General features: G+C 49.4%; 10 protein-coding genes and 1 non-coding gene across 11 annotated transcripts; 5 read left to right on the top strand and 6 right to left on the bottom strand.

Annotated features, from left to right (window-relative positions):
* Positions 1-226: 226 nt before the first annotated feature.
* Positions 227-1,564, bottom strand: PFLUO_LOCUS6196 (uncharacterized protein; the record flags this gene model as incomplete). Its single annotated transcript, XM_073783717.1, has 1 exon — positions 227-1,564. The coding sequence occupies one exon, from the start codon at positions 1,562-1,564 to the stop codon at positions 227-229; it is 1,338 nt and encodes a 445-aa protein (XP_073640244.1).
* An 832-nt stretch (positions 1,565-2,396) lies between these two features.
* On the bottom strand, positions 2,397-4,139 carry PFLUO_LOCUS6195 (uncharacterized protein; the record flags this gene model as incomplete). Its single annotated transcript, XM_073783716.1, has 1 exon — positions 2,397-4,139. One exon carries the CDS (start codon positions 4,137-4,139, stop codon positions 2,397-2,399), a length of 1,743 nt encoding a protein of 580 aa, XP_073640243.1.
* A 1,021-nt stretch (positions 4,140-5,160) lies between these two features.
* PFLUO_LOCUS6194 lies at positions 5,161-5,245 on the bottom strand. The gene has a single exon. It is a non-coding gene; the product is annotated as a tRNA-Arg (tRNA).
* Positions 5,246-6,444: 1,199 nt separating this feature from the next.
* Positions 6,445-9,573, top strand: PFLUO_LOCUS6193 (uncharacterized protein; the record flags this gene model as incomplete). The annotated part of the gene is made up of 3 exons (XM_073783715.1): positions 6,445-7,872; positions 7,924-8,683; positions 9,386-9,573. 3 exons carry the CDS (start codon positions 6,445-6,447, stop codon positions 9,571-9,573), a joined length of 2,376 nt encoding a protein of 791 aa, XP_073640242.1.
* Positions 9,574-11,399: 1,826 nt separating this feature from the next.
* Positions 11,400-13,121, bottom strand: PFLUO_LOCUS6192 (uncharacterized protein; the record flags this gene model as incomplete). Its single annotated transcript, XM_073783714.1, has 1 exon — positions 11,400-13,121. One exon carries the CDS (start codon positions 13,119-13,121, stop codon positions 11,400-11,402), a length of 1,722 nt encoding a protein of 573 aa, XP_073640241.1.
* Positions 13,122-13,730: 609 nt separating this feature from the next.
* PFLUO_LOCUS6191 (uncharacterized protein) lies at positions 13,731-15,598 on the top strand (the record flags this gene model as incomplete). The annotated part of the gene is made up of 3 exons (XM_073783713.1): positions 13,731-14,429; positions 14,483-15,065; positions 15,120-15,598. The coding sequence occupies 3 exons, from the start codon at positions 13,731-13,733 to the stop codon at positions 15,596-15,598; spliced, it is 1,761 nt and encodes a 586-aa protein (XP_073640240.1).
* Positions 15,599-18,194: 2,596 nt separating this feature from the next.
* On the bottom strand, positions 18,195-19,103 carry PFLUO_LOCUS6190 (uncharacterized protein; the record flags this gene model as incomplete). Its single annotated transcript, XM_073783712.1, has 5 exons — positions 18,195-18,304; positions 18,354-18,409; positions 18,460-18,470; positions 18,523-18,685; positions 18,739-19,103. The coding sequence occupies 5 exons, from the start codon at positions 19,101-19,103 to the stop codon at positions 18,195-18,197; spliced, it is 705 nt and encodes a 234-aa protein (XP_073640239.1).
* A 924-nt stretch (positions 19,104-20,027) lies between these two features.
* PFLUO_LOCUS6189 (uncharacterized protein) lies at positions 20,028-21,584 on the top strand (the record flags this gene model as incomplete). The annotated part of the gene is made up of 1 exon (XM_073783710.1): positions 20,028-21,584. The coding sequence occupies one exon, from the start codon at positions 20,028-20,030 to the stop codon at positions 21,582-21,584; it is 1,557 nt and encodes a 518-aa protein (XP_073640238.1).
* A 785-nt stretch (positions 21,585-22,369) lies between these two features.
* On the top strand, positions 22,370-23,094 carry PFLUO_LOCUS6188 (uncharacterized protein; the record flags this gene model as incomplete). Its single annotated transcript, XM_073783709.1, has 2 exons — positions 22,370-22,372; positions 22,423-23,094. 2 exons carry the CDS (start codon positions 22,370-22,372, stop codon positions 23,092-23,094), a joined length of 675 nt encoding a protein of 224 aa, XP_073640237.1.
* A 178-nt stretch (positions 23,095-23,272) lies between these two features.
* PFLUO_LOCUS6187 (AdoMet-homocysteine methyltransferase) lies at positions 23,273-24,350 on the top strand (the record flags this gene model as incomplete). The annotated part of the gene is made up of 2 exons (XM_073783708.1): positions 23,273-24,151; positions 24,210-24,350. The coding sequence occupies 2 exons, from the start codon at positions 23,273-23,275 to the stop codon at positions 24,348-24,350; spliced, it is 1,020 nt and encodes a 339-aa protein (XP_073640236.1).
* Positions 24,351-24,441: 91 nt separating this feature from the next.
* On the bottom strand, positions 24,442-26,076 carry PFLUO_LOCUS6186 (uncharacterized protein; the record flags this gene model as incomplete). Its single annotated transcript, XM_073783707.1, has 1 exon — positions 24,442-26,076. One exon carries the CDS (start codon positions 26,074-26,076, stop codon positions 24,442-24,444), a length of 1,635 nt encoding a protein of 544 aa, XP_073640235.1.
* Positions 26,077-26,697: the final 621 nt, after the last annotated feature.

Here is a 26,697-nt window from a genome sequence, read left to right as displayed (position 1 = left end):
GTATTGGAGGTTTCGTCACGAGATCGCCTTGTATTTGCTGATCGTACAGCGACCAGTATAAAGTTAGATGCTTTTGATTGGACCGTATCATATAGTACGGGGATAAGGATATTTTATGATGAATTGATGACTCCCGAACCGGAACGATGCATCCCGAAAAAAAAAGGAATAGGAAGAGGAAAAGGAAAAGGAAAAGCGAGCCACCACCATAAGAAAAAACCACGCCTCAACCTTCCAGGAAAGTCCGAAGAATATACCACGCCCCGAAAAGACTAAGCGTAGATGCGAGGAGCATCCCGTTTCCTTCCCACGTCAGCCCTAGATACGCAACCAAGCCCACCGCAATCTCCTTTCGACGGGCAACATCTCGGCGATGTCGCCAGTTGGGATCGATCGAGAACGGAGCCACGACCTTCGCATCAGATGGCATGTGATCGATATCCGGAACGGGGTTGACAGGCACAGACAAAGCAAGTGCAACCCCGCGGTGATCTGACTGTGGGAGCAGCGGCAGCGCATTGTATGCATGTGTTTTGACTCGCCCTGCGGCTCCAGCCCAGGACGGGCCATCGAGGTAGAGGATGCGATCACACCAGCTGGGCCAACGATGGCTCGCCCATAGCCATTCCTGGTCATCGCCTTCAACGCCGTCTGCGCCCTTGCGCGCGGCATCGCGAGCTGCATCGGAGTATTTGTACGTCGGAGGGAAATCAATCGGCGCTTCACACATGCCATGGAAGCTCCTGCCTTGGTGCATCTCGCGCAGGAGCTGGTCCTCTTCCAGCAGATGTGAATAGTGCGAAGGGCTGCTGGGTTCGGCAGTGCGACGAGGGAACCGTATCGTGTCGCCTTTCAAGGGTTTGATGCTGGAGGTGCGGTAGTTGAGATCTCCTGCAAGGAAGAGGTAGGCATTGGGAGCGAAGATATCCTGTCGGCGGCTGTCCGAGGGCCGTCTTTCGTGGCCGCGAAGCAAGGCAGTGTTTTCGTCTGCTTCGTCGGACTGCGCGCCCTCGTGTTGCTGGGAGAAGACTAGGCGCTCGACAATGCTTTGCCAATCCAAGTTTCGCTGTTCCAGACCGTCTTCCATGGGTGCAAGATGCGCGGCCACGAACGTCAAATCCAGTGTCTCCGACGGGCGCCCCTCAGCGGCATAGCCCATGCGAGCTCCGACAGCTCCCTTGTTGCCCATTTCCTGAACCCCGAATCCCACGTGCGCCGTCTCAATCCAGGAGATCTTGTCGGACACGTCACTGCGCGCGAAAACCATCAACCCTGTCATTCCCGTGTGGTCCCTCACCAGATTCACGTAGTTCTCGCCCCATTGTTTGGCAGTTGCTTTTTTGACGGCCTGGCAGAAGGCATTGAAGTAAGGGATCAAATACGAGCCGCCCAGGAACGCGTAGGCGATTGGCGCGACCTCTTGGAGTGAGAGCACGATCAGCTCCGGCGCGGGGAAGTTAGGGGCGTCAGTGAGAGTGTCGAAGAAGTGCTGCGCGAAGAGGTCAAGGTCGATGAGGTTTCGAGCACAGTTGTAAGTGAGAATGTAGACCCTTAGGTCATCCATTTTGAGTAAGTCTCAGTCGAGTTTTGGGTTGGCGAAAAGAAGAAGAAGAAAAATGAGGTTGGGGAGCAATGACGTATGCGGGGGCACGTGAGTTGGAGAGCCCCAAGTCCAAGTGTAAATGGCAAAGTATGCAAAACACGAAAAAATCCTAGTGAGCACTGCGGGAATCAGATTTTCGTTTTCTGAATGAGATGACCTTTCGATGATGGCCTGGGGCAATGGGCAGAGGTACTTTCCCTCCCTCTCAGTGGGGACTGAAGAGTCCTGCTCTGTTTCCCAGAAGGGTTAAATTCTACACCTGAATGAGCGTTGACAGCCTGAGGCAAGCCATGGAAGATCCAGAGAATATAGATATTAGAAGGGACAGTGTGATTTGATATCTCACAACTAAAGGTACGAGGCTGATAAACAACGGGAACAGGTCCGGTGCATACACGTGATTAGAGCGCGACTTTGGCCCGATTCCCAAATGTGGTCAGAGATCGCAAGATAGAAGAAGTCTGGCATTCTGAGTATAATCTAGCTATCTCGGTTGTAATCAAGAACACATAGTAAGCGAAATGAGCGTACAATGCCAAGAAGGCCAAAAAACGAAAGCAGTGTAGTGCTGTACCAAACTTTTATCCATAGATCCACCTTGCTGGCACCCCGACAGATACAAGTAACGAGAAAAAGACAAACGGGGACGTCAAAATCGGCACAATTTCCATGCATACCCCCACTTCCTCTTTCTGTCCTTTTTTGTTGGCTCTCAGTGCTCTTCACATTGTATAATCTTAAGACATTGGCAATTTGTTCCTTCGTGGCAACCTCAACAATAGCACATGCTCGTTTAATGAGCAAATAGATCTTTGTGATCGTGTTTGATCATGTCGGCGCCCTTCTCAGCTACCATGTAGACCGAGTTTTGAATGCGGCAATCTGGAATGACCGGAATCACCGATGCATCTGCCACACGCAGGTTTTTGATACCATGTACCTTGAGGGAAGGATCCACAACACCCTGATCAATATTTTTGGAGAGACGGGTGGTTCCGCAGGGATGGAATGAAGTTTGCGATCGATCCAGGACAGTCCTCTTCATGAGAGACTCGTCATCCAATGGCATCTCCCATGGGTATTCATCAATAATGATGTCTTTAAAGCCTTCGCCATGCTTCAGGACGTCATAACTGTATCTGATACCCTCGCGCATTGCAATGATATCCAGATCGTTATTGAAGTAATTAAGGTTGATGCTGGCTTGCTCGAGAGGATCGGCGCTATGGAGCTTGACTTCGCCCGGGTCCGAAACAGGGCGGACCAGATCAACCATCACGGTCATATAGTCGCCCTTCTTAGGAGTCGGATAGTGCCATTGGAAAGCACTGCCGAATAAGCAGACAAAGTCGAGCTCAAAGTGCGGTTGACCATATGGGGAAAAAGGGTCCGCGCCGTTATTAGCAGCCTTTGCCTTTTTATACTCCGGCACTTTCTCTAGATACTTGTCGATTCTAGGGAAACCAACCATTTCTAGGAATCCTGATCCCATTGGCCCACCATGGCCTTTTTTGTAGGCCGCAAGAGCTTGATCATGCTTAGGGCCTTTGCGAAGAACATGGTCGTCCATGCCGTATCCATCTTTCATTCGGAGGACGTAGGATACACCAGGGTGGTCAAGCAAGTGCTGACCAACATGACGAGAGTCGACGATCGTGCGAATGCCATGTTTGTCCAACTCGTCCTTGGGACCGATTCCACTCAGCATCAATAGCTTAGGGCTTTCAAACACCCCTTCAGAGACAATGACTTCTCTAGTGGCGTAGAAGTTCAATTCGCCTCCAGCAGTAATCACAGTGACACCTTTGCAGGAGCGATCGGCATTATCGATGATCAGACACTTCGAATGAGCCTCCGCACAAACGGTGACGTTTGGTTTGTCGTGAAGGGCCAAAAAACTTCCAGATCGCTGACCTTTATAAATTGTATTGACGCTGTGGGTCAGGCCGTTTAATTCGCCGTCAAACACATTCTCTGTAATCGGCTGGCCGGTCGACTTCCATGCCTTTGTGAGCAGATCACGGAATGGCTGCATCTCCGGAATCAAGGCAGAGTGAGCAATTGGAATAGGGCCGCCAAGGCCAATTTTTGTGAGTTCTTTTGGATACTTTTTCTCATCGTCATGGTATGTCGCTGGCTTCCGAAGATAGTGAACCAAGTGATCCCATGTCCATTCCTTGCCTCCGTAGTCTTCCCACATATCGAATGTGGCCTTGCAGCCGGGCACCCAGGTAAAGTAATTCAACGACGAGCTACCACCCAGAGCTTTGCCGCGTGTATTAGGCTTTTCGATACGCTCGTAATCGTCACGTTTGACCATCGTAGTTTTGTAGGCCCAGTCGTACTTGCTACTGCGAAGGGACATCGCTTCAGCAGGGGTCGTGATTTCATCGATGGCATGGGAGTTTCCCACACCAGCCTCAACAACCAAGATAGTGACGTTCGGGTTCTCTGCAAGGCGGCTAGCGACGATGTTGCCAGCTGTACCGCCACCGACCACGACAAAGTCGAAGCGGGCACCGTCTTTGGGAGTCATATTGATACTTGATTTCAACAGGTATGATAATTGATCTGTGAATGGTCTTGAAACCTTGAAGCAACGGGTGTTCTTTCGTCCTTTATGCAGACATGGTCTGGAGGGATGTTCAGCTGTCGCCCGAAATCACGACTGATGATGACGTCCTAGATCTAGAGTTAATCGAGGTACGCAGAATTCGAAGTCCCGTCACGAAGTATATTTTGATCGAGATTAATCGAATCAGATTCAATACGGCTACAGTTTGATCTAAGTGGCTCAAGCATGTGTGGTTACCGTCTGGGGATTTTGGGATTTTGGGATTCAACGTCAATATTGGCAAACATGTTCACAAAACGCTCAGCAGTGCCATGTCTTAATCTACTCTATGTTTAAGATCCAACTATAGAATCATGGCTGATCTTGTGATGAACAGAAATTCCCGCAAGATCTCGCTATGTTCAAGTTGTCATTCGCTGATTTGAAGTGGTGGAGATTAGATTGCAGCTTAACATACTGACGCGCTATGATTTAAGTTCGGCCACATTGATTGGATCGTGCCGGCAAAAGGTTCACAAATTTTTGGAACGGTGATTCGAGCGTTTGCCACTATTGTCCGAATAATCCGGCATCGATCGTACAGATTTGCAATTTGCTTTTGAAAAAAAATCAGTGCTATCGGATAGTTAATGAATGCAGGTAGTGACAAGGTTGGAGAGAAAAAAATCAGCGTGAATTCTCATGATGAGTACCAACTTCCTAAAATAGAGATGCTATCTTACAACGTGGAAGATGATTGGAGGAGTACTAATACCAAAATTAGCCAGTACCACTAACCGTCTGAGAGCCTCTCGATCGAGATCGCAGAGACATGGACCGACGACCTCGGCGGGGCGACGTTCGCTCTGCGATTGGCGGAGGCGCGGCTTAGAGGGAATTAAATCTGGTTTCTGCCCGGATGGGTTTTGGAGCTCGTGGGAAGACCTTGTACCATGGTAGGTTTACCTAGTGTGCCGCACCAGGGCCAAAAAAAAAATTGATATACCCTACGCGAGGATCGAACTCGCAACCGCTAGATTTAATACTCGAAGTAGAAGTCTAGCGCGCTACCATTGCGCCAGCAGGGCCAATCAGGCAAATTATTCATCCCTCAATCTATAGTAGGCTGGCATTGCTTACTACCTTGAAATAAACATGCCAGGGTTTTTTGTTTTCCTTCTTTACGGAAAAGCTTCACTTAGTTACTTGATTCGATCATTGTTTCTTATCATACGGTCGGCATCAAAAACGCATCAGTTCCCCTCGGCCTGTAACTCCCTTGGGGGTTACTCTGGCTTCCTTTTCCCTGTGACGCAATATTATACATATCACTCCGTTCTCTCCAGAGTCAAGTACGTAGACGTTAAGAGAAATTGGCATGAGAATTGTGCACCACGACGTCTGCTATGGAGTACATAGCGAGTCCCACAAGTCCATTTATGGGGGGGGGGGCATGGTCTGATGCCTGCCTGCAATATACCCGTAGTACCCCATATTCCGACACTCCGCGACTCCTGGGGCAATCGTCGGCGAAATCGGGTGAGAGGCCTGTGCCGATCCACCAAATGCTAGGAAGTGCGCTATCGCGTGCGGGGAGAGGAACTCTGGCTAGCACTACACGGACGCGGTCGCATCGCAGACGGCGTAAAAGCTGCTGAAACCCGGTATTCGGCCCTTGCGTCTCTTTTAGCTCAATCAGTCTTGCGTCGTGGCAAGTTTTGTTGATATTAAATGAGGGTGGGTAAATCACGGGAATGGGGTAGAATTTGGAGGATTTCGGAGTAAACAGAGGAGTTTCCGTTTCCAGCTTGGCAGACTTGTCATGACTGGTCAGAGTGATTTGGTGGCCACTACCCCTGAGGTCCCCCACCCCCGCAAAGACACTTGTAATAAATAAGTAATTGGTGTTGCTTGTTTTTGTCTCAAGGTCACAATTTCATGTCGCATTTCTTATAAGCAGTGGAGCCCATTCTCTGATTTCGGGTTTTATCCATGAATTCCACATCCTGCATAATGAAATTGACTTGCCAAACTCTATTTAGGTATTCATACATAGTACTAGTGGAGGAAGCAGGCTAGCGAGGAGCGTGGCGTACGCTAAAAAAGATTCAAATTCTTGCTGGTGGTCGGGATGTGCAAAATCAAAATATCTGCGCTGATGTTTTCCCGCTTTTTCCAGGGGTATAAAGGGTTGATGTACCCGTGTACATACGTTACCTGTTCTTTGAAGTATTCCTCTATGGTTGACTCGTTGGGACTATCAATTGAGGCAGACTAATTGCCCACCATGCGTCGCTTCTCCCGTTTTCTTTTACTGTTCGTTTTTGTCGCCCTCGACTCGAGGTCGCTCGCGCAGCAAGTCTCTGCAAACCGACATGCGGCCCTATATCCTGCTTATACCTACGTACCATCCGTTGATGCTGATTACAAGCCGCATCCCCATGGGATTCCAATCTCTCAGCGCAACTTGACTATTGACCCTTTGGTTCCCGGGTTAGTCCCGGTGCCATCGACTCCGCTTCCCGGCCTTCCTCCTCTGGGCACTCCTCTATACCCTACATCGTATTGGTACGAAGAGATCGATCATAACGGTATCTCGCCGTTTATAGTCAATGGTTCATCGTGGAAAGTCTTTCGCAACGTGAAAGATTATGGAGCGAAGGGAGACGGAGTCACGGACGATACTCCGGCCATCCAGGCTGCGATTGACGATGGAGGCAGAGGAGCGAGTGGCAATAGTTTTGGAACCACGGGAAAACCAGCTGTTATATACTTCCCCGAAGGAATGTATTTGATGGGGAATAGTGTCCAGTCATATGTGGATACAATGTTTATCGGAAACCCCATCAAGCGACCCACGTTGAAAGCTTCGTCGAGCTTTAGAAATTCGACGTTTCTCCACATGAAGGATCCCTCTTACGACTCAACCATCAACTTCTATATTATCGTCAAGAATCTGATACTGGATTCAACTGCTTACCCTTCAAGCAAGACGTTCACTCTCATGGATTGGTCCGTATCTCAAGCCACCCAATTGACCAACGTCCTGTTCAATATGGCTCCTTCCTCGCAGCACACTGGTGTTTCAACACCCGGAGGTGGATCAGGGACATATATGGGCAATTTAGATTTTGTGGGAGGTGCGATCGGCATCAACATGAACAACCAGCAGTACAGCATCAAGGACTGTACATTTACCGGGACGAGGACCGGGATATACATCACCCATGGTTTTGATATGGTCTTGCAGGGCATGGAATTTACTAATTGCGAAGTTGGAATCAACGCTACAAGTGGTGGTGCAGGAAATGTCGGAAGTTTTGTTTTGCTGGACTCGATCGCACAGTCTGTGAAGACGGTGGTAGTCACGAAGAGCCAGAACGTCTCTCCAAATTCAACTACGGGTGATGATTCGGTTGTCATTCAGAACCTTCGAACAAGTCAGGTTGACAGTACTGTTGTCGCTGGTAATAGGGTCCTTCTGCAAGGGGATGTTCCAGAAACGTGGGTGTATGGCAACGCATATCTCGCGGGGGGTCCAGCAGCCGGTATACATGACCCTGGCACAACCTATCAGACTCCTAGATCGCCAGTCCTCCTAGAGTCTGACCGTTATTTTACGGTGGCGCCCCCCACTTACCAGGAGTATGACGTGCAGCAAGTGGTGAACATCAAGACGGTGAAGAATTTCCCCGTCTACGGCGATGGCCAAATGGTACGCTTCTCCCCATCCATATCAGACCGGCATACTGAGGATTACTTTTAGGACGATACGCACAACATCAATGCAATTCTCGCCCGTAACGCAGGATGTGCAATCACGTTTTTTCCGGCAGGCACGTACCTAGTGTCAGATACCATCTACATTCCTTCTGGATCCCGAATTATCGGCGAGGCCTTTTCGGCTATAAGTGCGGTGGGCGCTGAGTTCGCCAGCGCCAAGTCACCGAAACCCATGGTGCAAGTTGGCAAGCCAGGAGAGGTCGGGGTGGCTCAGATCTCCGACATGCTCTTCACCGTGGCCGATGTCCTACCAGGATGTATCCTGATGGAGGTGAATATGGCGGGAATCTCTCCAGGAGACGTCGGCATTTGGAACAGTCACTTTCGTGTTGGAGGGGCGGCCGGATCAGCTGTTGAGACGAAATGCCAGGGCCCAAGTCCGTGCCAAGCGGCCTTCTTGCTCCTTCATCTGAAGCCAAGTGCATCGGTATATATCGAAGACATGTGGGGTTGGACAGCCGATCACGACCTAGATGGAAATTTCAATCAACTCATCGGTACTGGCCGAGGAGCATTGATCGAATCCACCCGCGGCACATGGCTAGTAGGCACCGCGTTTGAGCACAACACCCTTTACCAATACAACGTCGTCTCTGCCTTAAATCTCTACATCGGAATGCAGCAGTCCGAGACCCCATATTGGCAAGGTACCGGCGGACCTGCCCAAGCTCCTGCGCCGTGGACCCCCGATGCTGCCTATTCTGACCCTACTTTCTCGAATTGTGGCTCGAACGATCCAAACTGTAGGATGGCATGGTATCAACGGGTCGTTTCGGGGTCTGAGCTGTATATTTATGGCTCAGGATTCTGGACCTTCTTTAATGATGTAGGAGATTGTCTCGGTGTGAACAGGACGTGTCAGAACAATGCGGCAGAGATCATAGGGAACCCGACCCAGCTCTATTGGTGGAATTTGAATACGAGAGGATGCTTCAATCTGTTGATTGATGATGGAAAGGTTTTGGAGACACAGAACAATAATCCAGGCAGCTGGGGCGCAATCGTAGCTGCCACCCTCACTCATGTCGGGTTGTATTAGCATTGCCATTGTGAACAGATCTGAATCTCTTCACGTCGCGGATGAGCGCTGTCCGTTGAATAGTACTGTACCCATAAGCAAGTATATCTTTTGACTCTCCTTTACTGTACCCTCGTCCGGCAGCTGCACAGGGCCAAAAGAATACCCACAAAACCAATGTCTGTTCTTTCATCACCCAAGCTGGCTGCCAACTCGAAAACCTCATACGACCCTGGCTTCTCGAATTCTATCCAGGAGCCACCAATGAGCATGTCGTTTTGGCGAAATACAATCGGGCAGAAACAGATACCAGTCATCCTCCTCGTATGGGGCTAAGCAATTAGTGCACTTGAAGGCTTCACAGTATTCTGGGTAGAAACCACTGTATTCCCAATCAAGAAGCCCAGTGACAACCCATTGGTTACAGTCGTCCATATCCACCGTGATGTTGTCCGGTCGAAGATCACCGTGCGTGAAGACAATCTTCATCTCGGATTGATGCGGATAAAGTTGACGCAGCAACTCAACAAATACCTGACCGCCGGGGTGAGGGCTCGAGAACAGGAATTCTTCAAATTCGTCAAGGCTCCGAATCGGCTTCTGACTCTGCCGTAGATGCCTTCTGATGTCTTTGCAACCTTCGCCGGCAACACCCCCAAGTACGGAACCATCAGTATAAGGTATGGACCTTAGATCAAACATGATCACATCCAGCTGATCTCTAATAGCAGCTTTTTGGCCGCTGTGCAGTTGAGGCCATACTGTCGCAAGAGTTGTTGAGGGCTTATATGTCTGAAAAATGAGGGTTATACCACTCATTCGCACATACCCTAAAGGCCTTGGAGCAGGGATGGCAGGCTTGTGACACTTGAGGTATTGCAGCGTCGTATATTCAGTGTCATCATCCACGCGTCGTATCGCCTTCACGACAACATTGGCAGGACACTTGAAAACCATCATCTTGTCCGGGAATGGAGACCTCCAAAGAACCTCACTTGTTTGCACGAGTTCAAACAATCGTTTCGAGAGACCATCTGGCAAAGGGCCTGCAATTACCGATGTTTCTCCCAGTAGTCCCAACACCGTTGGAGATAGAGGCCATACTATATCAACGGAATCTGAAGCTCGAAGGGAATCCCGGATATCGTCATTTTTGTTTTGTTTGGTGGTTTCAGAATTTTCTGCTCAAAAACATCTATTAGCCCCGCGTAGGTCTTGTTCTTCCATCGAGCCTACCGGTTGTTTCATTGGCTTTTTCGTGAAACTCTTCTTGAAATTCTACCAGACGGAGAGAGTAGTCTATGGGTATCTGTACGATCAAATTGACCTCTGGGTCCTTATCGACAGCAGCTTGTAATTTCCTCAATGTATGAGCATTAAATTTCGCAGCCTTTGATTTCGGGGGTGCCGAGATGACTGACGCATCATGGCCTTTCTTTGGATCTCTTGCGGATATTTGTGTACAGCGATTGTTTCGATTTTCCAACGTTTGAGTTTCTAATCTTGTGACCTTAGGTTCGGCGGTTGACATGACCTCCAAGTCGTCCAGGCTTCTTTTCTGGACCATGATAAGAGGGGTGATGCTGTGTTCATTTGGATCATTCGATAAGAAAGGACAGGGCTTCGGAGGATAATATCAAAGGCCAGGGTCAGCTAGATCAGAGGGAAAGGGGAGGGAAAGGCCATTGCATTCTTTGTCGTGGTTGTTAGAAAGGTACGGAGGAGAAAGAATGACAAAGGTGGTTGACGAACCTGGGGGGTATCTGGACACCGCTTAACTATTCTGGACAAGACCATCGAAGTAAACTACACAGACCGGAGGGTACAATATTAGTGTACTGTCCTATAATGGAGACTAAATATATATTCCAAGCTCTGCGACCCAATCTGTATCTCGTCTCTGTTTAATGTCAGCTTCCACCCTCCCCTAGAGGGCAAAGCAATGGGAATTTACGTACGCGATAAGCAGCAGCGGCGAGAGAGCTCTGCCGAGCAAGGTGGTGAAATATTTTCAATAGTGGAAGTAAGAGGAAGAGCTAAGTGCTAAGTAAACATCATGTGGTAGGTATTGCCAGATCGGGTCCCGTTGCTCGAGTGGTGTAACGGGGAGAAATAACTAATATGTATTCGTCGTGTTCTGGTCCGCCGACGGCTAATTCGAAAGATATGCGCAAACCGTGCCATCTGACGGTCGATATTGGTTTGAGCCCGCAGCGGACCGTCCAGGGCTGTGGTAAGGTCTAAACTAGCGCGAGATCCTGACTATGAAAAGTACTTAGTCCTGATCCCGGAACCGAATCTTTATGACATTCATTAGGCAACGTTTCGGCATTTATGCCAAATGCGAAGAATTTGTTTTGGACTGGGAACAGGGCGCAAAGGCGTGCCAAGACAAAACCAGGCATGCAATGGTGCTTCTACAGACATATAATGGCCCCTTCTTACAACTTGCCTCTCACTTCCACGCCCTTGGCTCGGCCTGGCTCATCCTCCAATTCAACAAGAAGCATGCCCTCGGCAACATCCTCCTCCTCGTCTTCCATCTCATATACCCATTGGATCTTCCCTGCTCGAGGACTTCTTACTTCCAATTCCATCTTCATCTGCTTCACAAACGCAAGCACTTGGTTCTCCGCAACGTCTTCTCCCTCGACAACTAAAATCTCAATGAGCTTTCCCGAGAGAGGAAGGACCACATGTCTTGGGTTTTTGGGATCACCGCGTCGGTGTGACGAAGAAACCAGAGCTGAGGCGGCAGTCGAAGTGGTCTCAAACTGCATCCGATATGGAACAGCAGTCTGTGACGACGGAGTAGTGTACTCAATCTCAGCAGCAAGGGAGGAGGGAAATTCGTTGCGGAGCACCCGGGAAAGGCGAAGATGATGCGCGATCTTTTCTGTCTGCTGGGAGCCAGTTTTTGACAGGGGCTCCAGCGTGATGGACCATGCATCACCTTTGCGGAATAGCATACTCGACGCTGGCATACTACCTTGCGCGATTGGTAGTTGTGGAGAAGAGCCAGATAGTCCTTCCTTGTTGCGAATCTCTTTTGATAGTCTCTCCCCAATCTCTAGGACTTCATTAAGTTTTGATCCTAGCCACTGTGTGTCGACTTTGCCGGCCATAAAGTCCGCATGGGCCACAACACCACGCAAGAGGTTGATGTTCGTCTTTACTCCAGATATCCTCGAGTCATGCAAAACACGCTGGGCTTTTCTGACGGTCCCTTCCCAGCTAGATGCAGTAACGATTATCTTGGCGAGGAGATTGTCAAAACTTGAACCGACAACCAACGGGTTATTTCCAGATGTGGTGACATTGGAGTCTACCCGAATTCCGTTTCCAGTGGGAACGTTAAATTCAGTAACCTTGCCAATGCTAAGAGCAAAATTGTTGCTTGGGTCTTCAGCACATAGCCGGAGTTGAAGTGAGAAGCAATTGGCTGGCGGCGATGCTCTGGTGTTGACTCCTAGCCCAAGGTCGCTCAGGGCGTAACCTTCGGATAGCAGCAATTGTGTTTGCACCAGATCTATTCCGCTAATGGATTCAGTAATGGTGTGTTCCACTTGAAGACGCGGATTGATCTCTAGAAAGTAGAATTCGCCGCGCTGCTCATTGACGAGAAATTCGAATGTACCTAGAGATCGGTAACGAATTTCACTCGCCATCCTCAAAGCCGAGTCGATCACTCGGCCGATCAAGTCTCGGTCCTGCATTAAGGCTGGCGCGTACTCCACAACTTTCTGAAAGCGGCGTTGTACACTGCAATCTCGCTCCCACAGATGACGAACTTGGCCAGTGCCATCACCGATGACTTGGATCTCGATATGGTGAAACCCGTGCACCGCCGCTTTCTCGACGAACACCGTACTGGATGGTGACTCGCTAATGGCACGCTGAATACCACTATCTAGCTCCTGCTCCTCACGTACAAGGCGAATACCGCGACCGCCGCCCCCATCAACCGCTTTGATCATAACGGGAAACCCGACCTGTGTGGCGAAGGCGCGTGCCTCATCAACGTTCCCAGTAGGTTGGTCCATAGCCCTCAAGACCGGCACACCGCACTGATCTGCTAGAACTTTGGCTTGAAGCTTGTTCCCGGTGCGGGCGAGGTTCTCCCAGCCTGGCCCTATGACGATAGTGCCTGCATCATGCCACATTTGATGCGAAAACTCGGGGCTCTCGCTGAGAAAGCCATAACCTGGGTGGATGGAGTCGATAGAATGCTTCTGGGCAAGAACTACAAGCAGAGGTATGTCGAGATAAGATAGGGCAGATGGAATCTCAATTGCATGATCCGGCCGTCCTATTTCGCAGTGCGAACGGTCGTCCGATGTGTACAGAGCAAACGTTTCAACTGGATGGGCCAGCTCCCGGGCGGCATACAATATTCGCACCGCAATTTCACCTCTAATGTGTAGTACATAAGCGCCTGCGAGGGTCTCACTTTAGCAAATTCATACCTGTTGGCGACTAGGAGTCGCTGGATGGGCCGCGAGTGCGGGGATGACGACATCGGGAATGGAGGAAGACAGAATGGGAGCTCTAAGTATAATGAAAGTGAACGATCAAGAATGTAAGTTTTCGTAGAGATTACTCGTCACCAGATTGGTGCGGCACAGCACTTGGACATGGCGGTTTCCTTAATAACTTCTTCATGGGAGCGACCTCGGCCCTCGGACTTCCCCGCCCCTCCAGCGGACTAGCCCCAACTTCTCCAAAAAAACAAAGATAACAACAAAACCAATTCAACAGAACAGTCAGGCAGAATGGCACAAGACGGCGACACACCACCTTCCGACAGAGGCGGCAATGCCCAGGCTGCAGAGCGGCTGAACCAGGTCTCATCGCATTTATCTTCTCCGCCAGATACGCAGAAATCGACCAAATCCAAGCCTAGGTCCAAGGCAGCGAGCTCTCATCTGCCAGCAGACCATTCCGACGTTCTCGGACAGATTGCAACGCTGCGCTCCATTGCTGCAAACCCCGATCCCAACCACCGTGGCTATTTGCGACAGAAGCAGGCCGGCAAACTATGGGTGCGCGAACGCATCGAGCAGCTTCTGGATCCCGACTCGTTCCAGGAAATTGGATCCGTTTCTGGAACGGTAGCATGGAAGAAAACTGCTCCTATGAGAGAAAAGCCTGTGTCCTTTGTTCCAAGCAACAATGTCCAGGGCGCCGGAATGCTACGAGGCCGGAAAGTCTTGCTCACGGCGGACGACTTCAGTATTCGATCCGGCCATGCCGACGGAGCAAGTGCCGGAAAGACGGTCTATGTTGAAAAGCTTGCAATTGCGCTGAGACTACCAGTAGTGAAACTAGTGGATGGGAGCTCAGGCGGAGGCAGCGTGACAACCATTCGCACAGAAGGATGGAGCTATTTGCCGCATGTCGCTCCGTTCAAGCACGTAATCCAGCAGTTGAATATGGGAATTCCAAACCTAGGTGCAGTTGTTGGACCGGCTGTAAGCTAACACTTTCTATTTGTTTGCGGGATTTTGACTGATATTTGGGATAGATTGGTCTCGGAGCGGCCCGAGTAGTCTCCTGCCACTTCTCCGTTATGGCAGCGGACATTGGAGCGCTATTTAATGCGGGACCAAAGGTAGTTGAAGGCGCAACTTTTGAAGAGGGTCTCGACTTTCAGGATCTAGGTGGGCCAATGGTTCATTGTATGAATGGTACTATTGATAATCTCGCCGCTAATGAGGCCGAGTGTTATGAACAACTGCGAACTATCTTGGGCTATCTTCCAAATTGCGGAAGCGAAGCACCCCCAGTGGTTCCATGTATAGACGCCGAGGACCGTGAGGATGTGGCTTTGCGCAGCATCATCCCGCGACGGCAAGCGCGCATGTATAATCCTCGGACCATCATTATGTCTGTCGTTGACAAAAACTCTTGGTTTGAAATTGGTGCACTCTGGGGCCGAACTGCTATTAGCGGCCTTGCACGCCTAGGCGGACATCCGGTCGGCATCATTTCGCTCAACTGTGAAGTGAATGGCGGAGCTCTTGATGCGGCTGGCAGTCAGAAACTCACTCGACTCTTGAAAATGTGTGATGTGTTCAATCTACCTGTTTTGCAGTTTCTCGACGTCCGTAAGTTTTTGCTTCCTACCTCCAAATATCCTTCAATTTTCTAATGCTTCCTAGCTGGTTACGCCATCGGCACTGTCGCTGAGCGCACCGCTACTATGCGCTGGGGGGTCGAATTAGCAAAAGCATACTTCAGCACAACGATGCCAGTTTTCAATGTTGTGACTCGCCGGGTGTTTGGAGTGGCTGGTGGTGTCATGCTCAGCTGCCGCGATCCCGTCATGCAAGTAGCATGGCCGTCCGGACAGTGGGGCTCGCTGCCGCTGGATGGAGGTATTGAGGTCGGACACCGACATGAGCTTCGCGAGGCGGATAAAGTTGGGAAGAAGGAAGAGAGATACAAAGAGCTAGAAGAAGAGTATCTACGCCTGATGAACCCGGTCCGGACAGCCAATGCATTTGGGGTAGAGGAAATAATTGACCCCAAAGATACAAGAAAGATCTGCTGTGCGTGGGCGTCGCATATGTATGAGGTCCTCATGAGGGAGAGGCTGGCGGAACGAGCGTCTGGGCGGATTCAACCATCTTTTGCATGAAATATGAAACGCTAGATATCACTCTAGCCCCTCAAATGTATAAACAGGTTCCCAATTTACATTCAACAAATTCATGGCCTTGATGCTCGATCCATTTGCCAATTACCAAGTTGCCGGTCCGAATTTCCCTCCCTTGGGGACGGTTTTTCGAAATGCAGTATATAAATAGTCCTATTCATATTTTCGTCAGCTCAGCCTCCCAACATAATCAAGAGCTAAATTAGACACTCACCATTGTTTCGAATGGGGCTGTATTGCCCCACCAATCTGGAGCGCTCACGCCGGGGAAGGTGATTGCAAAAAAGATAACAACGGTAGATAAGATGAGACCCGTGTCAAGACCTGCAGCCGTGATGTAGTTGTAGTTATGCCACCAGCCGCTCCACCTGTTACGAATGTAGTAGTTAAAGATGAGACCGAACATGATCCACGAAAAGTAGCTGATTGGCGTGGCTCTATTGAATATGTAGTCAGCGTCGCTGCCGTAATTTAGGGTACTCATATCTTGAAAACTTACGGAGGTAACCAGGACATGGCTCCAAGCATCCTTTCATCAAATTAGCAGGACGTAACTACAGATATTCAAATACGTTCACTTACACAGGTGCGTTGAGAAGTCTGACCTTCGATCTCGGGAAGACTCGGATAAGAATGTAGAAGGCCACGGGGAGAAGAGCTCCGAGCAACCAGAACCATTGGACCTTGTTGTATATGGCGCCTGCACCAAACATGCGCTGTGGGCCAATGACTCCTATATTAGGAGTTAGAGAATTTATGAGAATGGTTCACCAGGAGCAGGACCTACCCCATGTAATGCTGTTGGAGAAAAATGCTCTACCATTGGGACAGGTAAAATGAGCGGATTGGTCACTGGATGATGTTAAAATCAATGGTTCAAGCATGTAGATTCACTGGGCAATCCACGTACGGGGTGCAGACTTGGTCGATATTACCCAAAGTCCAATTCATGACAGCTATCTGAACGAAACATGCCCAGATGGTTGGAATGACTTGACACCAGAAAGTAATACGGGGTGGTATTTTCATATAGTGGGCGAGCTGTTGCATAAATCAGTGGATGGCCCATGCTATGTCAAAATCAACCTTACCTTAAGGTCTGAACAGTAGATTTGGCTGATGATGAGGTTAGCCCTTGTCTTTGGCGGGAATAGTCAATCTTACGCTTGTCCGAGCGTAATGGTGCTAAAAACTTTGAACACCATAACGGCAATGGGCCTTCCTGGAATCATATATCCACCCAGAAATGGAGAAATAACATTGAGGGCTGAAAATGTTAGTTGAATATCGAGTTAATCTGGTTGCAGAATAAACATACACAGTTGGATGTTGCTTATCCCAAGGATCATGCAAGTAGGGACCTACTCTTATCAGCGATTATCTTCCATTCGGCAAGGAACAACGCACAATAAATATTAGAGCAATTATAATGGACACAAAGAATCCCCACCCTATATCTTGAATTAGCGGCTTATATCGTAAGTCAAGATAAAGTACTCACAAGGGAGCTGTGAATCATATCCTAGAACACCACCCAGTCCCAATGCAACGGAGACCAGAAACAGCGCCAAATACCACCAATCAGGTGCTTCTTTATACTTCTTCATCAGCGTTAGATGAATATCGGGCTCTTGGTTTCGAGCAGCAGTAAGACGATGCCAAATCTCCTTTCTATGAAAGAGAACTACATGAACAATAACAGCTGTGAGAGCGGCGAATGAGAGTCCGTAGTTCAACAAAAATGTCGGAGCAAGGAACATGGGTGAGTAATGTTTGTATTTTGCTTCGTCAAAGCTAAAGTTAGGTCCCAGGATCCGGGAAACGTTGTAAGTCGCTTGTGTGTTGTCGTAGGTTTCGGCAGTGTTGATAGGAAGATAGGCAGAGTAACTGTGACCTGGTTAGCGGTTTTCTAATGTTGCCTGGAAATAATCTCATACAAGGCTCCAGTATAAGAGATTCCAATGGTTGTTATGATGACAAAAATCATAAGTCCAATGAAAGTGTTGACAATTGCATGGGCAGGTGCGAGTAGTGGGTCCAGAAGATATGCTGAAACGTAGCTGCTCGGAGTTAGATTCATCCATGGAGTGTTGTGCTGTTCGCAATTTTCAAAACTTACGTCCAGTCAAAAGTTATGGGAATTAGCGAAAGCCCTGTGAAGCCCCCAAACAGCTGGTTCAGAACAGCATTGTTCGGCCGAATCCCTATATGTAATTAGTTACTTTCCGTATGTTCAGAATGACAGATACGGCCCCACAGGTGACAAAAGCAAAAACAGACAACCCCTGCCATAGGACTCCAGGTACCCTGCGTAATTTTTTAGCCTTGAATATAAGAAGCCGCATTGGTGCTATGGATTCTTACCAATACCAGAGAAATGCTCCTAACATCACATACAAAAAGTATCGATAGCGTGAAATACTCCAGCCATTGGTCTCGCTAGCATCCGATCGACTTTTGTCGTGAAGGGCATAGAATAAAGATGTGTTTGCAAATTGCCCCGGCCACATGATAGCAGCAGGCCTGGAAAAGTGAAGTGTCAATGGATATTGTTCGAGACCGACACATATTGCTTGATTTACCACACAAGGAAGCGACGGAAAACTCCAGCCAGCGAGATACCGATTATCTGACTGCTCAGTGCAAAGAGAAGCTGAAACCCCCATCCAATATCCAGGTTGTACAGAGCTGGAAGACATGTTAGAATGAATATCATTGGATAACTGATTATACGTACGCTCAGCTTTGAGAGCCAAGAGGGCATCTGTGCAGTAAGCGTACCCAATTGAGACACTATTTACCGCTTAATAACAATTTCAAGGCTTTTGGATTAGTCCACTTACTTTGCCATGATCTAGAAATGGTCAGCCTTCAAATCAAATTGAGATTGGAAAGTTAAAACATGCCGTGATGACAGTATGCTCTTTAATCGTGAAAGGGCCTGTATTGAGTGTCCACTTCACTCCAAATGTGGTGAATGTCCTCATAGGCATTACTTTAGCCCATAAACAGCCAATTGGGTAAACAAGAAGCTGCACTACAATGGAAGGGAAGGAGATAGCAGGGCTCCTGTAGACTTCTTCGTGAGTGACCATACTTTGAGAGACCAAAACAAAACCCACCGCATGCTCAGGAACATATTCAACCCACTTCCTAAGGTCGTGAAAAACATCCCCAGCACCCAGGCGCGCACTGTGTTCGCAACTTCACCTCCATCCGTATTGCGCACGGCCGCGCGCACAGACTCATAAGGGGATTCCTCCTGGAAAGATTTATCCAACTCGGCAGCTTTCTCCTGGTCATCAGTCTTGATGGCCTCATTGATTGCATCGATCTTTTCCTGGGGTAGGTTTGGATCCCACTGGTGCGACTCTTTGATCTTGTGTAACTCTTGGACCTTATTGCTGGCCTCTTTGTCATGGCTAATCGAGATATCCGGCTGTGTGCACAGCTCCACGCCGTCGATGGTAGTGGGATGAAGGGCCATTATTGCTCGAATTTATTTACATGGAGGTAGTAACTCAGGCAGCGATAGACTATAAGCAAAATGCTTCGGCTTCTGTAGTCTTCCTTGTCCATCTGCCGATACGCCCTAATGTAACCCTTGAGCTCTCTTCCCCGCAACCGGGTGTAGCCGCCAAGCACTGGCCGATAACGAGGCGCCAAATTTGGTAAAAATGCGGAGTAAAGCGACATAAACGGGAGGCCAAGCATTTCGAAGCAATATTGTGGAAATGCGGAATAGGCGTATTCACTAGTAAATCTACCAGATAGTCAGAACTGATAATGATGAACACGTTGGTATTCAGGCTAGCTATCATGTCTGTATTCATAGGGGGCAGAGAAGCGGAAAAAATTTGTATACTAGGCGTGCCAGAGGACGCCTAGTTTCCGCGATGGCAGATAAGGTGATCAGGATGCGGCAGATGAACCTAGCACAGTAAATTACTAGTGGGAAGCTCACCCTGACAGATAGTAAACCCACCACTCGGATCACCCAGCGACATTGGCTTTTTATCGGGTTCTAGGTCCGACAAAATCATAATATCCTACTGTGGTATTCAGTGATTGTTGATTGGGCAGCTGGTTATCGCTTATATATACCCGACCTCTTGCAAGTCGGAATTCCCTATCTTCCTCAATTCCCCGTTTTCTGAGCCTATTGGAACCAAGCCCGGGACAGTACAACTGCTTCCCCAGCAATAACAGCATCCAAAGACGAGAGATCTCGGGCGCAGTTAGCCGCATCATGGTTTCCGCCACTTCAGATCGTGGCCTTGCCCTTCGGCGCGCGCAGGGGGACACAATCCGCGACAGGATTGAACGTTTCAATGAAGATCTCAGGGACAACAACAAATTCTTTCCAATAAGAATATCCCCAAGCAGAGCTGACAAGCTGCACCATTTTCTCATGTCTGAACTCGACGGCCTGCATGAGCAACCTTTTGATCTTTACGACCAACAAGAGAAAGTGGACTACCTCCTTCTGGGAAACTACATCGAAAGACAACTGCGGCAACTGCAACTTGATTTGAGACAGGATTGTAAGATGGCTCCCTTGCTCCCGTTTGCAAGCACGTTGGTGGCGCTATGCGAGGCTCGAGCTCTGGTGCTTCCAATGGACCCAAAAGATGCCGCACAGAAACTCTTCGAGACGCAGATTCAAATTACAGGCTTGATTGAAAAGGTCGACCAAGGTTTCGACAAAGTGATCACGAGTAAAACAAGCGCATTTCGTGCATCCAGAATGATCGACTCTCTGCGAGACCATCTGAAGGAGTGGTTTGGCTTCTATAAAGGATATGACCCTTCATTCGACTGGTGGGTTACACAACCATACAACGCGGTGGAAAAGTGTCTTGAAACTGCTTCTGCCAGTATTCGTGAGAAGCTGGTTGGAATTAAACCAGGCAATAAAGATGCGATTGTGGGCGATCCAATCGGGCGCCATGGGTTGGTCGACGAACTGCTAGCCGAAATGATTCCATACACGCCAGAGGAGATCATTGCGATTGGCGAGCAAGAATTTGATTGGTGTATCAATGAAATGAAAAAGGCGTCTCGCAGCATGGGTTACAAGGACGATTGGCAAGCGGCCCTGGAAGAAGTTAAGAATGACTATGTTGAGCCTGGAAAGCAGACCCAGCTAGTCCGGGACCTGGCACAAGAAGCAGTCTCATTTGTTGAGGACCTCAAGCTCGTCACGGTTCCAAAAATCGCAAAAGAAACCTGGCAAATGTTCATGATGTCGCCTGAACGCCAGAAAGTGAACCCTTTTTTCCTTGGGGGAGAGTCAATCATTGTCTCGTATCCTACCGACTCCATGGATCATGAAGCCAAGCTGATGGGTATGCGTGGAAACAACATCCATTTCTCGCGCGCCACGGTCTTCCATGAGATGATCCCTGGCCATCACTTGCAAATGCACATCAATGCGAGACATCGACCATACCGTCGTCTCTTCGACACGCCATTCTGGATTGAAGGATGGTCTTTGTACTGGGAGTTTATCCTATGGGATGACGATCGGTTCAAAAAGACGCCCCAGAACCGGATCGGAATGCTGTTCTGGCGGCTCCATCGATGCGCCCGTATTATCTTTTCTCTCAACTTCCATCTTGGCAAGATGGCACCACAGGAGTGTATTGATCTTCTCGTGGACAAGGTTGGGCACGAACGCGCTACAGCTGAAGGAGAGGTGAGGCGATCGTTGAACGGCGATTATTCACCTTTGTACCAGGCCGGGTACATGCTGGGAGCGTTACAAATATATGCCCTGCGGAAGGAGGTTGTTGACACAGGTCGGATGGCAGAGATTGACTTCCACGATCGATTTTTGAAGGAGAATCGCATGCCGATCGAGTTCATGCGGGCATTGATGCAGGATCGACCACTGAGCCCGGGCTACACACCATGCTGGAAATTTTACAAATTCCGCGATGATAAATTAGCACCTAGGCTGTCCTGAGGGTTCCAAAAGAAGGCCTGGGTTTTAGCCTTCAGCAGCAGCCTATCGAGAGAATTGTTGCTGAGTGGAATGCCTTGTGTGGCGCGATTCTTGGTCTAGTTTTAGGTACGTATGCGCTGCCCAATAACATCCAGATAAATTCCATTTCTGAAAGCCTCATCGTCAAGCAGATCTGCCTTGAAAAGGGACCCGTCTTACGTATCCTCTGTTTGGTTAAGCTGTCGAGATGATCGGCATCAGGGTGTGGGGTCGTGGGGGCTTTTTTCTCCTCTTCCCTGGCGCGCCATGCCGTTCTGGGGCGATGTTTCAGGGATCTTGGCCAGTTTCGGTAGCAATGCAGCATTGCAGTAATTGGGGCCGGAGTAATCCACATCAGTAAACACCGCGGGGTCTGGGGAGTGTCAAATATATAAACACGGGTAGAACCCTCGCGTTGATACTCCTAGCTGGTCGATATAAACAAACATACTGTCAACTGAACGAGACACAATTCAAGCATGGCACGCAGAGCACTGTTTCCAGTTTTATACACATTTCTTTTTAACAAATTGGCCTTGGCCGACCCTGTTCAAGTGCTGGACACAGATTTTCCAGACCCTTGTCTGATTCAGACGACTGATGGATACTATGCTTTTGCTACCTCGGGTAATGGTGTGAATGTACAGGTTGCCTCGTCGTCAGACTTTTCGACATGGGAGCTTATGTCTGGCGTCGATGCAATGCCAGGCCCATTTCCGTCATGGGTAGCATCCACCCCTGCAGTGTGGGCTCCTGATGTAAATCAAATGGTACGTTCGTTGATCCAAGAAGACAATTAGAAAATACTCACAAATTTCAGGAGGACGGCACGTTTGTCATGTACTTTTCCGCTGCTTCCAGTGAAGACGACAGCAAGCACTGCGTCGGAGCTGCCACATCCAGCAGCGTCACAGGGCCATATACCCCAGAGGATAACTACCTGGCCTGTCCACTGGACCAAGGCGGCGCCATTGATGCAGACTGGTTCGACGACGGAGGCACATACTACGTCGTCTACAAGATAGACGGTAACAGTCTCGATGGCGACGGCACCACGCATTCCACCCCCATCATGCTGCAGGAAGTTGAGTCCGATGGCGTCACACTATCCGGGGACGCCACTCAACTTCTCGATCGTGATGATGCGGACGGACCGCTCATCGAGGCTCCCAGTTTGGTGAATGTGGATGGGACGTACTATCTTTCCTTCTCGTCCAATATGTATGACACAACGCTGTACGATGTTAGCTATGCAACGGCCAGCTCTGTGGCCGGGCCATATACCAAGGCTCAGGCTCCGGATGCGCCACTGCTTGTGTCTGGAGATCCAAGCAACGTTGGCAATCTAGCGGGACCCGGAGGCTCAGACTTCTCTTCCGATGGCTCCAATATCGTATTCCATGCTTTCCTGAACGGCGCGAATATCAGTGATGGACGGGCTATGTGGACCTCTGGCATCAGCTGTTCCGGAGGCGTGATCAGTTTGGCTTGAACATTGATTTTAACCAATTACACTTTGAATTATACTTACTTTCAGGTAAATTAGAAGAAAAAGTAACTTAGTCGATTCCGATTATGTAACCTCGGTGTTCCACATTGCCTCTGATCCGCTCGCTCGGTCGTTCATTCTCCAACTATTCAATCATCTAAATTAATAGAACCCTTGCAAGATGGTCTCAGTGCAAATTCTGGATGGTGGCCTGGGAACATCCTTGCAAGACAAATATGGGGTCAAGTTCGACTCCTCCACCCCACTCTGGGCATCCCACTTGCTGGTCGCTGATCCAGCAACCCTACAAGCCTGCCAGCAGGATTTCGTTGATGCAGGCACGGATGTGCTTCTGACCGCAACCTACCAAGTATCTGCTGAAGGATTCAAGCGAACAAGGACCGCTGATTTCCCAAATGGCGTCCCGAAAAATGCAATTGGGCCTTTTCTTCGTACCGCGTTAGATGTTGCAGAGCGGGCAAAGGGCAGTGCAAACACCAAGATTGCGCTCAGTCTGGGCCCATATGGCGCGTGCATGATCCCAGGACAGGAGTACAGCGGCAAATATGACGTTGAGCATGATAATGAAGAAGCCCTTTTCCGCTGGCATCTCGATCGACTGCGCCTCTTTGCAGAGGCTGAGGTGAATCTAACTCGGCGTGTGCAGTATGTTTCCTTTGAAACCCTGCCGCGGCTCGACGAGGTTCGTGCTGTTAGAAGAGCAATTCGTGCTGCGGCGATTGAAATTCCGTTCTGGATCTCGTGTGTCTTTCCTGAAAAGGATGATGTTCTACCAGATGGGAGTTCAATTGAACAGGTTGTCAGTGCTGCTGTGGATTTTGGGGAAGATGCTGGCTCTCCATGGGGCATTGGAATCAACTGCACGAAAATACACAAGCTTCCGAGCTTGGTGAGCAAATTCGGCGACAGTCTTGCGGCCAGAGTGGGTGCTGGCCCTTGCCTTGTCTTGTATCCCGATGGAACCAATGGCGAAGTTTACAACACGACCACACAAACATGGGAGAAGCCAGCCGATTCCAGAGATGACGCAAAAACCAGGGTAAGGGCAGATATTTCAAGCCTAATAGAGAGAGACGCCATGGCTAATTTGATTGCAGTGCCCTTGGGAATCACAGCTTGCCCAAGTTGTCCAAGATGCGACAGCAAGTGGACATTTTCACTCCGTCCTTGTTGGTGGCTGTTGCAAGGCTTCTCATGCAGATATCGAAAGACTTCATGATAGACTCAAAAATCAGTGATTTATTCGAGCTTTTACCATAGACAACTAGAGAAACTATTTATGCAGATAAACAGGCTCAACTAGGCATACATATATACAAAGGCCTAGATTCAAGCAACCCAGTCAATAAATCGCCTCCACGGCGTTTGCGGATAATCTTGTTCCACGATTTCACCCTCCTGGAGACGGCCAGACCATAAATCGATAGTAGCCGCGCGTTGAAATTTGGTTCGCTTAACGATTTTCCAGACAATGATCGGAACAATGAAGATCGGGATGCCAATGTACGAAGCGACAAAACTTGAGGTGGACCAGTTGCCCTTGAGGAAAACGGGGAACCCAGCAACGAGAGTGATGATGGTAGACCCGATGAATCCCACCCACGCCGCATAAGGTTGCAGAGGTGCCTTCCAGGGCAATGTGTCTCGGCTAATGCCCTGCGCTTTCATCGCGGCGTAAAAGCGAATGTAGCAGAAGCTGAGAGTGGCCCAGGCGATTAACCCGGCAATTGTACTCAGGTTCAGAAGCCAAGTAAAAGCTTGCGATGCGCCGCCTTTCCCGAGACTCAGATACGCCAACGGTCCAAAAAGCCATGCGGTAAAAACAGCTACGTATGGCACGCCATGTTTGTTCACACGGCCAAATATTTGAGGCAGTTGGTGATCGGTCGTCATGGCCACGATCATACGTGAGCCAACCCAGCAGTAGGAGTTGCCAGCAGACCACGCGGCAACGAGAATGCAAGCATTCACAATAGAGGGTAGAGCACTGATCCCGGCCTCCGTAATCGCAATAACAAATGGCGAGCTTTTTGCGTTATCCGCGTCCGAGACAAGAGCTTTGTTATTCGGGTTGACAATGATCCCAATAAGGAGAGCACCCAAAACGTAGAATAAAGCAATGCGGTATGTCACCCGACGTGCAGCCTTGGGGATCGCCCGGTGTGGATCGACAGATTCGGCAGCTGTGATAACGACGGTCTCGACACCAATGAAGCTAAACGAGGCGTTGACGAACGACGACAGGAATCCAAGAAAGTGACCGGTTGGGCCGGTGATGCCGTTATAGTTCGTCCAGGCTCCGGGATCGTGCCAAAAGCGGAAGCCGATGGTCTCATGATTCGGTCCACCACCAGCGGATATGACAATGGACACGATAATCAAGCCTAAGAAGCAGAGTACCTTAACGGCGCCACCGATCACTTCGGTTTCGCCATAGAACCGAACGCTCATCAGGTTGATGGCCAAGATCAGTACGAGTCCAACAGTGATGACCACGGCTGGGGTAAGAGCTGTCCAGTAGGAGACAATAACCGCAGCAGCTGATGTCTCCGAGGCGATAGCGATGGTGTAACAGTAACCGTATGAGATAGCGAGTGAGAAGCCCACGGCCGGATCAATAAAGCGGGTAGCCCAGTGCGGAAACGACCCGGCCGTGGGGAGAAGCGTTGCCAACTCGGCGATACTCTGCATCACGCACCACAGCACCATTCCGACGATAATGAACGCCAGCAGTAGTCCAGCCGGACCGGCTTTGGCGTACGCCGCACCCGTTCCCACGAAGAGACCAGTACCGATGCCGCTGCAGAAACCGATCATGGTGACCTGGTAATTCCGCAGACGTCGCTGCGTGGCTCCACGACCACCGACGTTGAGGTGCAGCTCATCCTTCAAGTTCGCCTCATAGTCGCCGAAGTTGGCCGTAGCCGGCTCGATGGTGTCCTGAGCGAAAGCGGACTTGTCCATGGTGGGTAATGTTGAAACGGTCATGGTCACCCCATGCAGGATCTCCCCCGGATGCACTGCAGGAATTTCTCGAAAGCTGCCAGCAGGTGAAAACAGATGTATTTTTTTTTCTTTTGAGCTTCCGAAAATCTTAAATCACGACATTTGGTTCTGACTCTGCACCACATCGGGTTTCCCCACTTAACCGAGCCTCATTGGGTTGAATCCTTCCCGACTCCACTTACCTGGAAGATGATCAAATCGGAGAAGAAACAGCGAAAGAGTGCGTCAGTCTTGAGATAGAGTACGTTATGAAGAACGTAGAGAACAATAGGAATAAGCATGGGTCCGTGCTGCCTACCTAGTCTATTGACAGCCCACCTGGTGTTGAGATTGCTCGGATTGCTCGGAGTTGGCTATTAGTTTTTGTATCTGTGGAACCATGGAAGCGGCCGGGAGAATGCCGGGCAGGGGTTTAAGATTACTCACATACTGATGTGCTGCTGGGAAAGTGCATTACTCCATTGGTAGTTAGGATTGACAGCATTAGACAGCAAAATGGGTACAAATTGCGAGCAACCATTGAGATAGGGCATGTAGCTGAGAGTAGTACCCTGGCCCTCCAACAGCCTCCAACGTGAG

The sequence above is a fragment of the Penicillium psychrofluorescens genome (genome assembly GCF_964197705.1).
Source record: "Penicillium psychrofluorescens genome assembly, chromosome: 4".
Classification (NCBI taxonomy): domain Eukaryota; kingdom Fungi; phylum Ascomycota; class Eurotiomycetes; order Eurotiales; family Aspergillaceae; genus Penicillium; species Penicillium psychrofluorescens.
The sequence above is the reverse complement of the archived record's forward strand: the minus strand, read 5'-3'. Positions and strand labels throughout refer to the sequence as shown.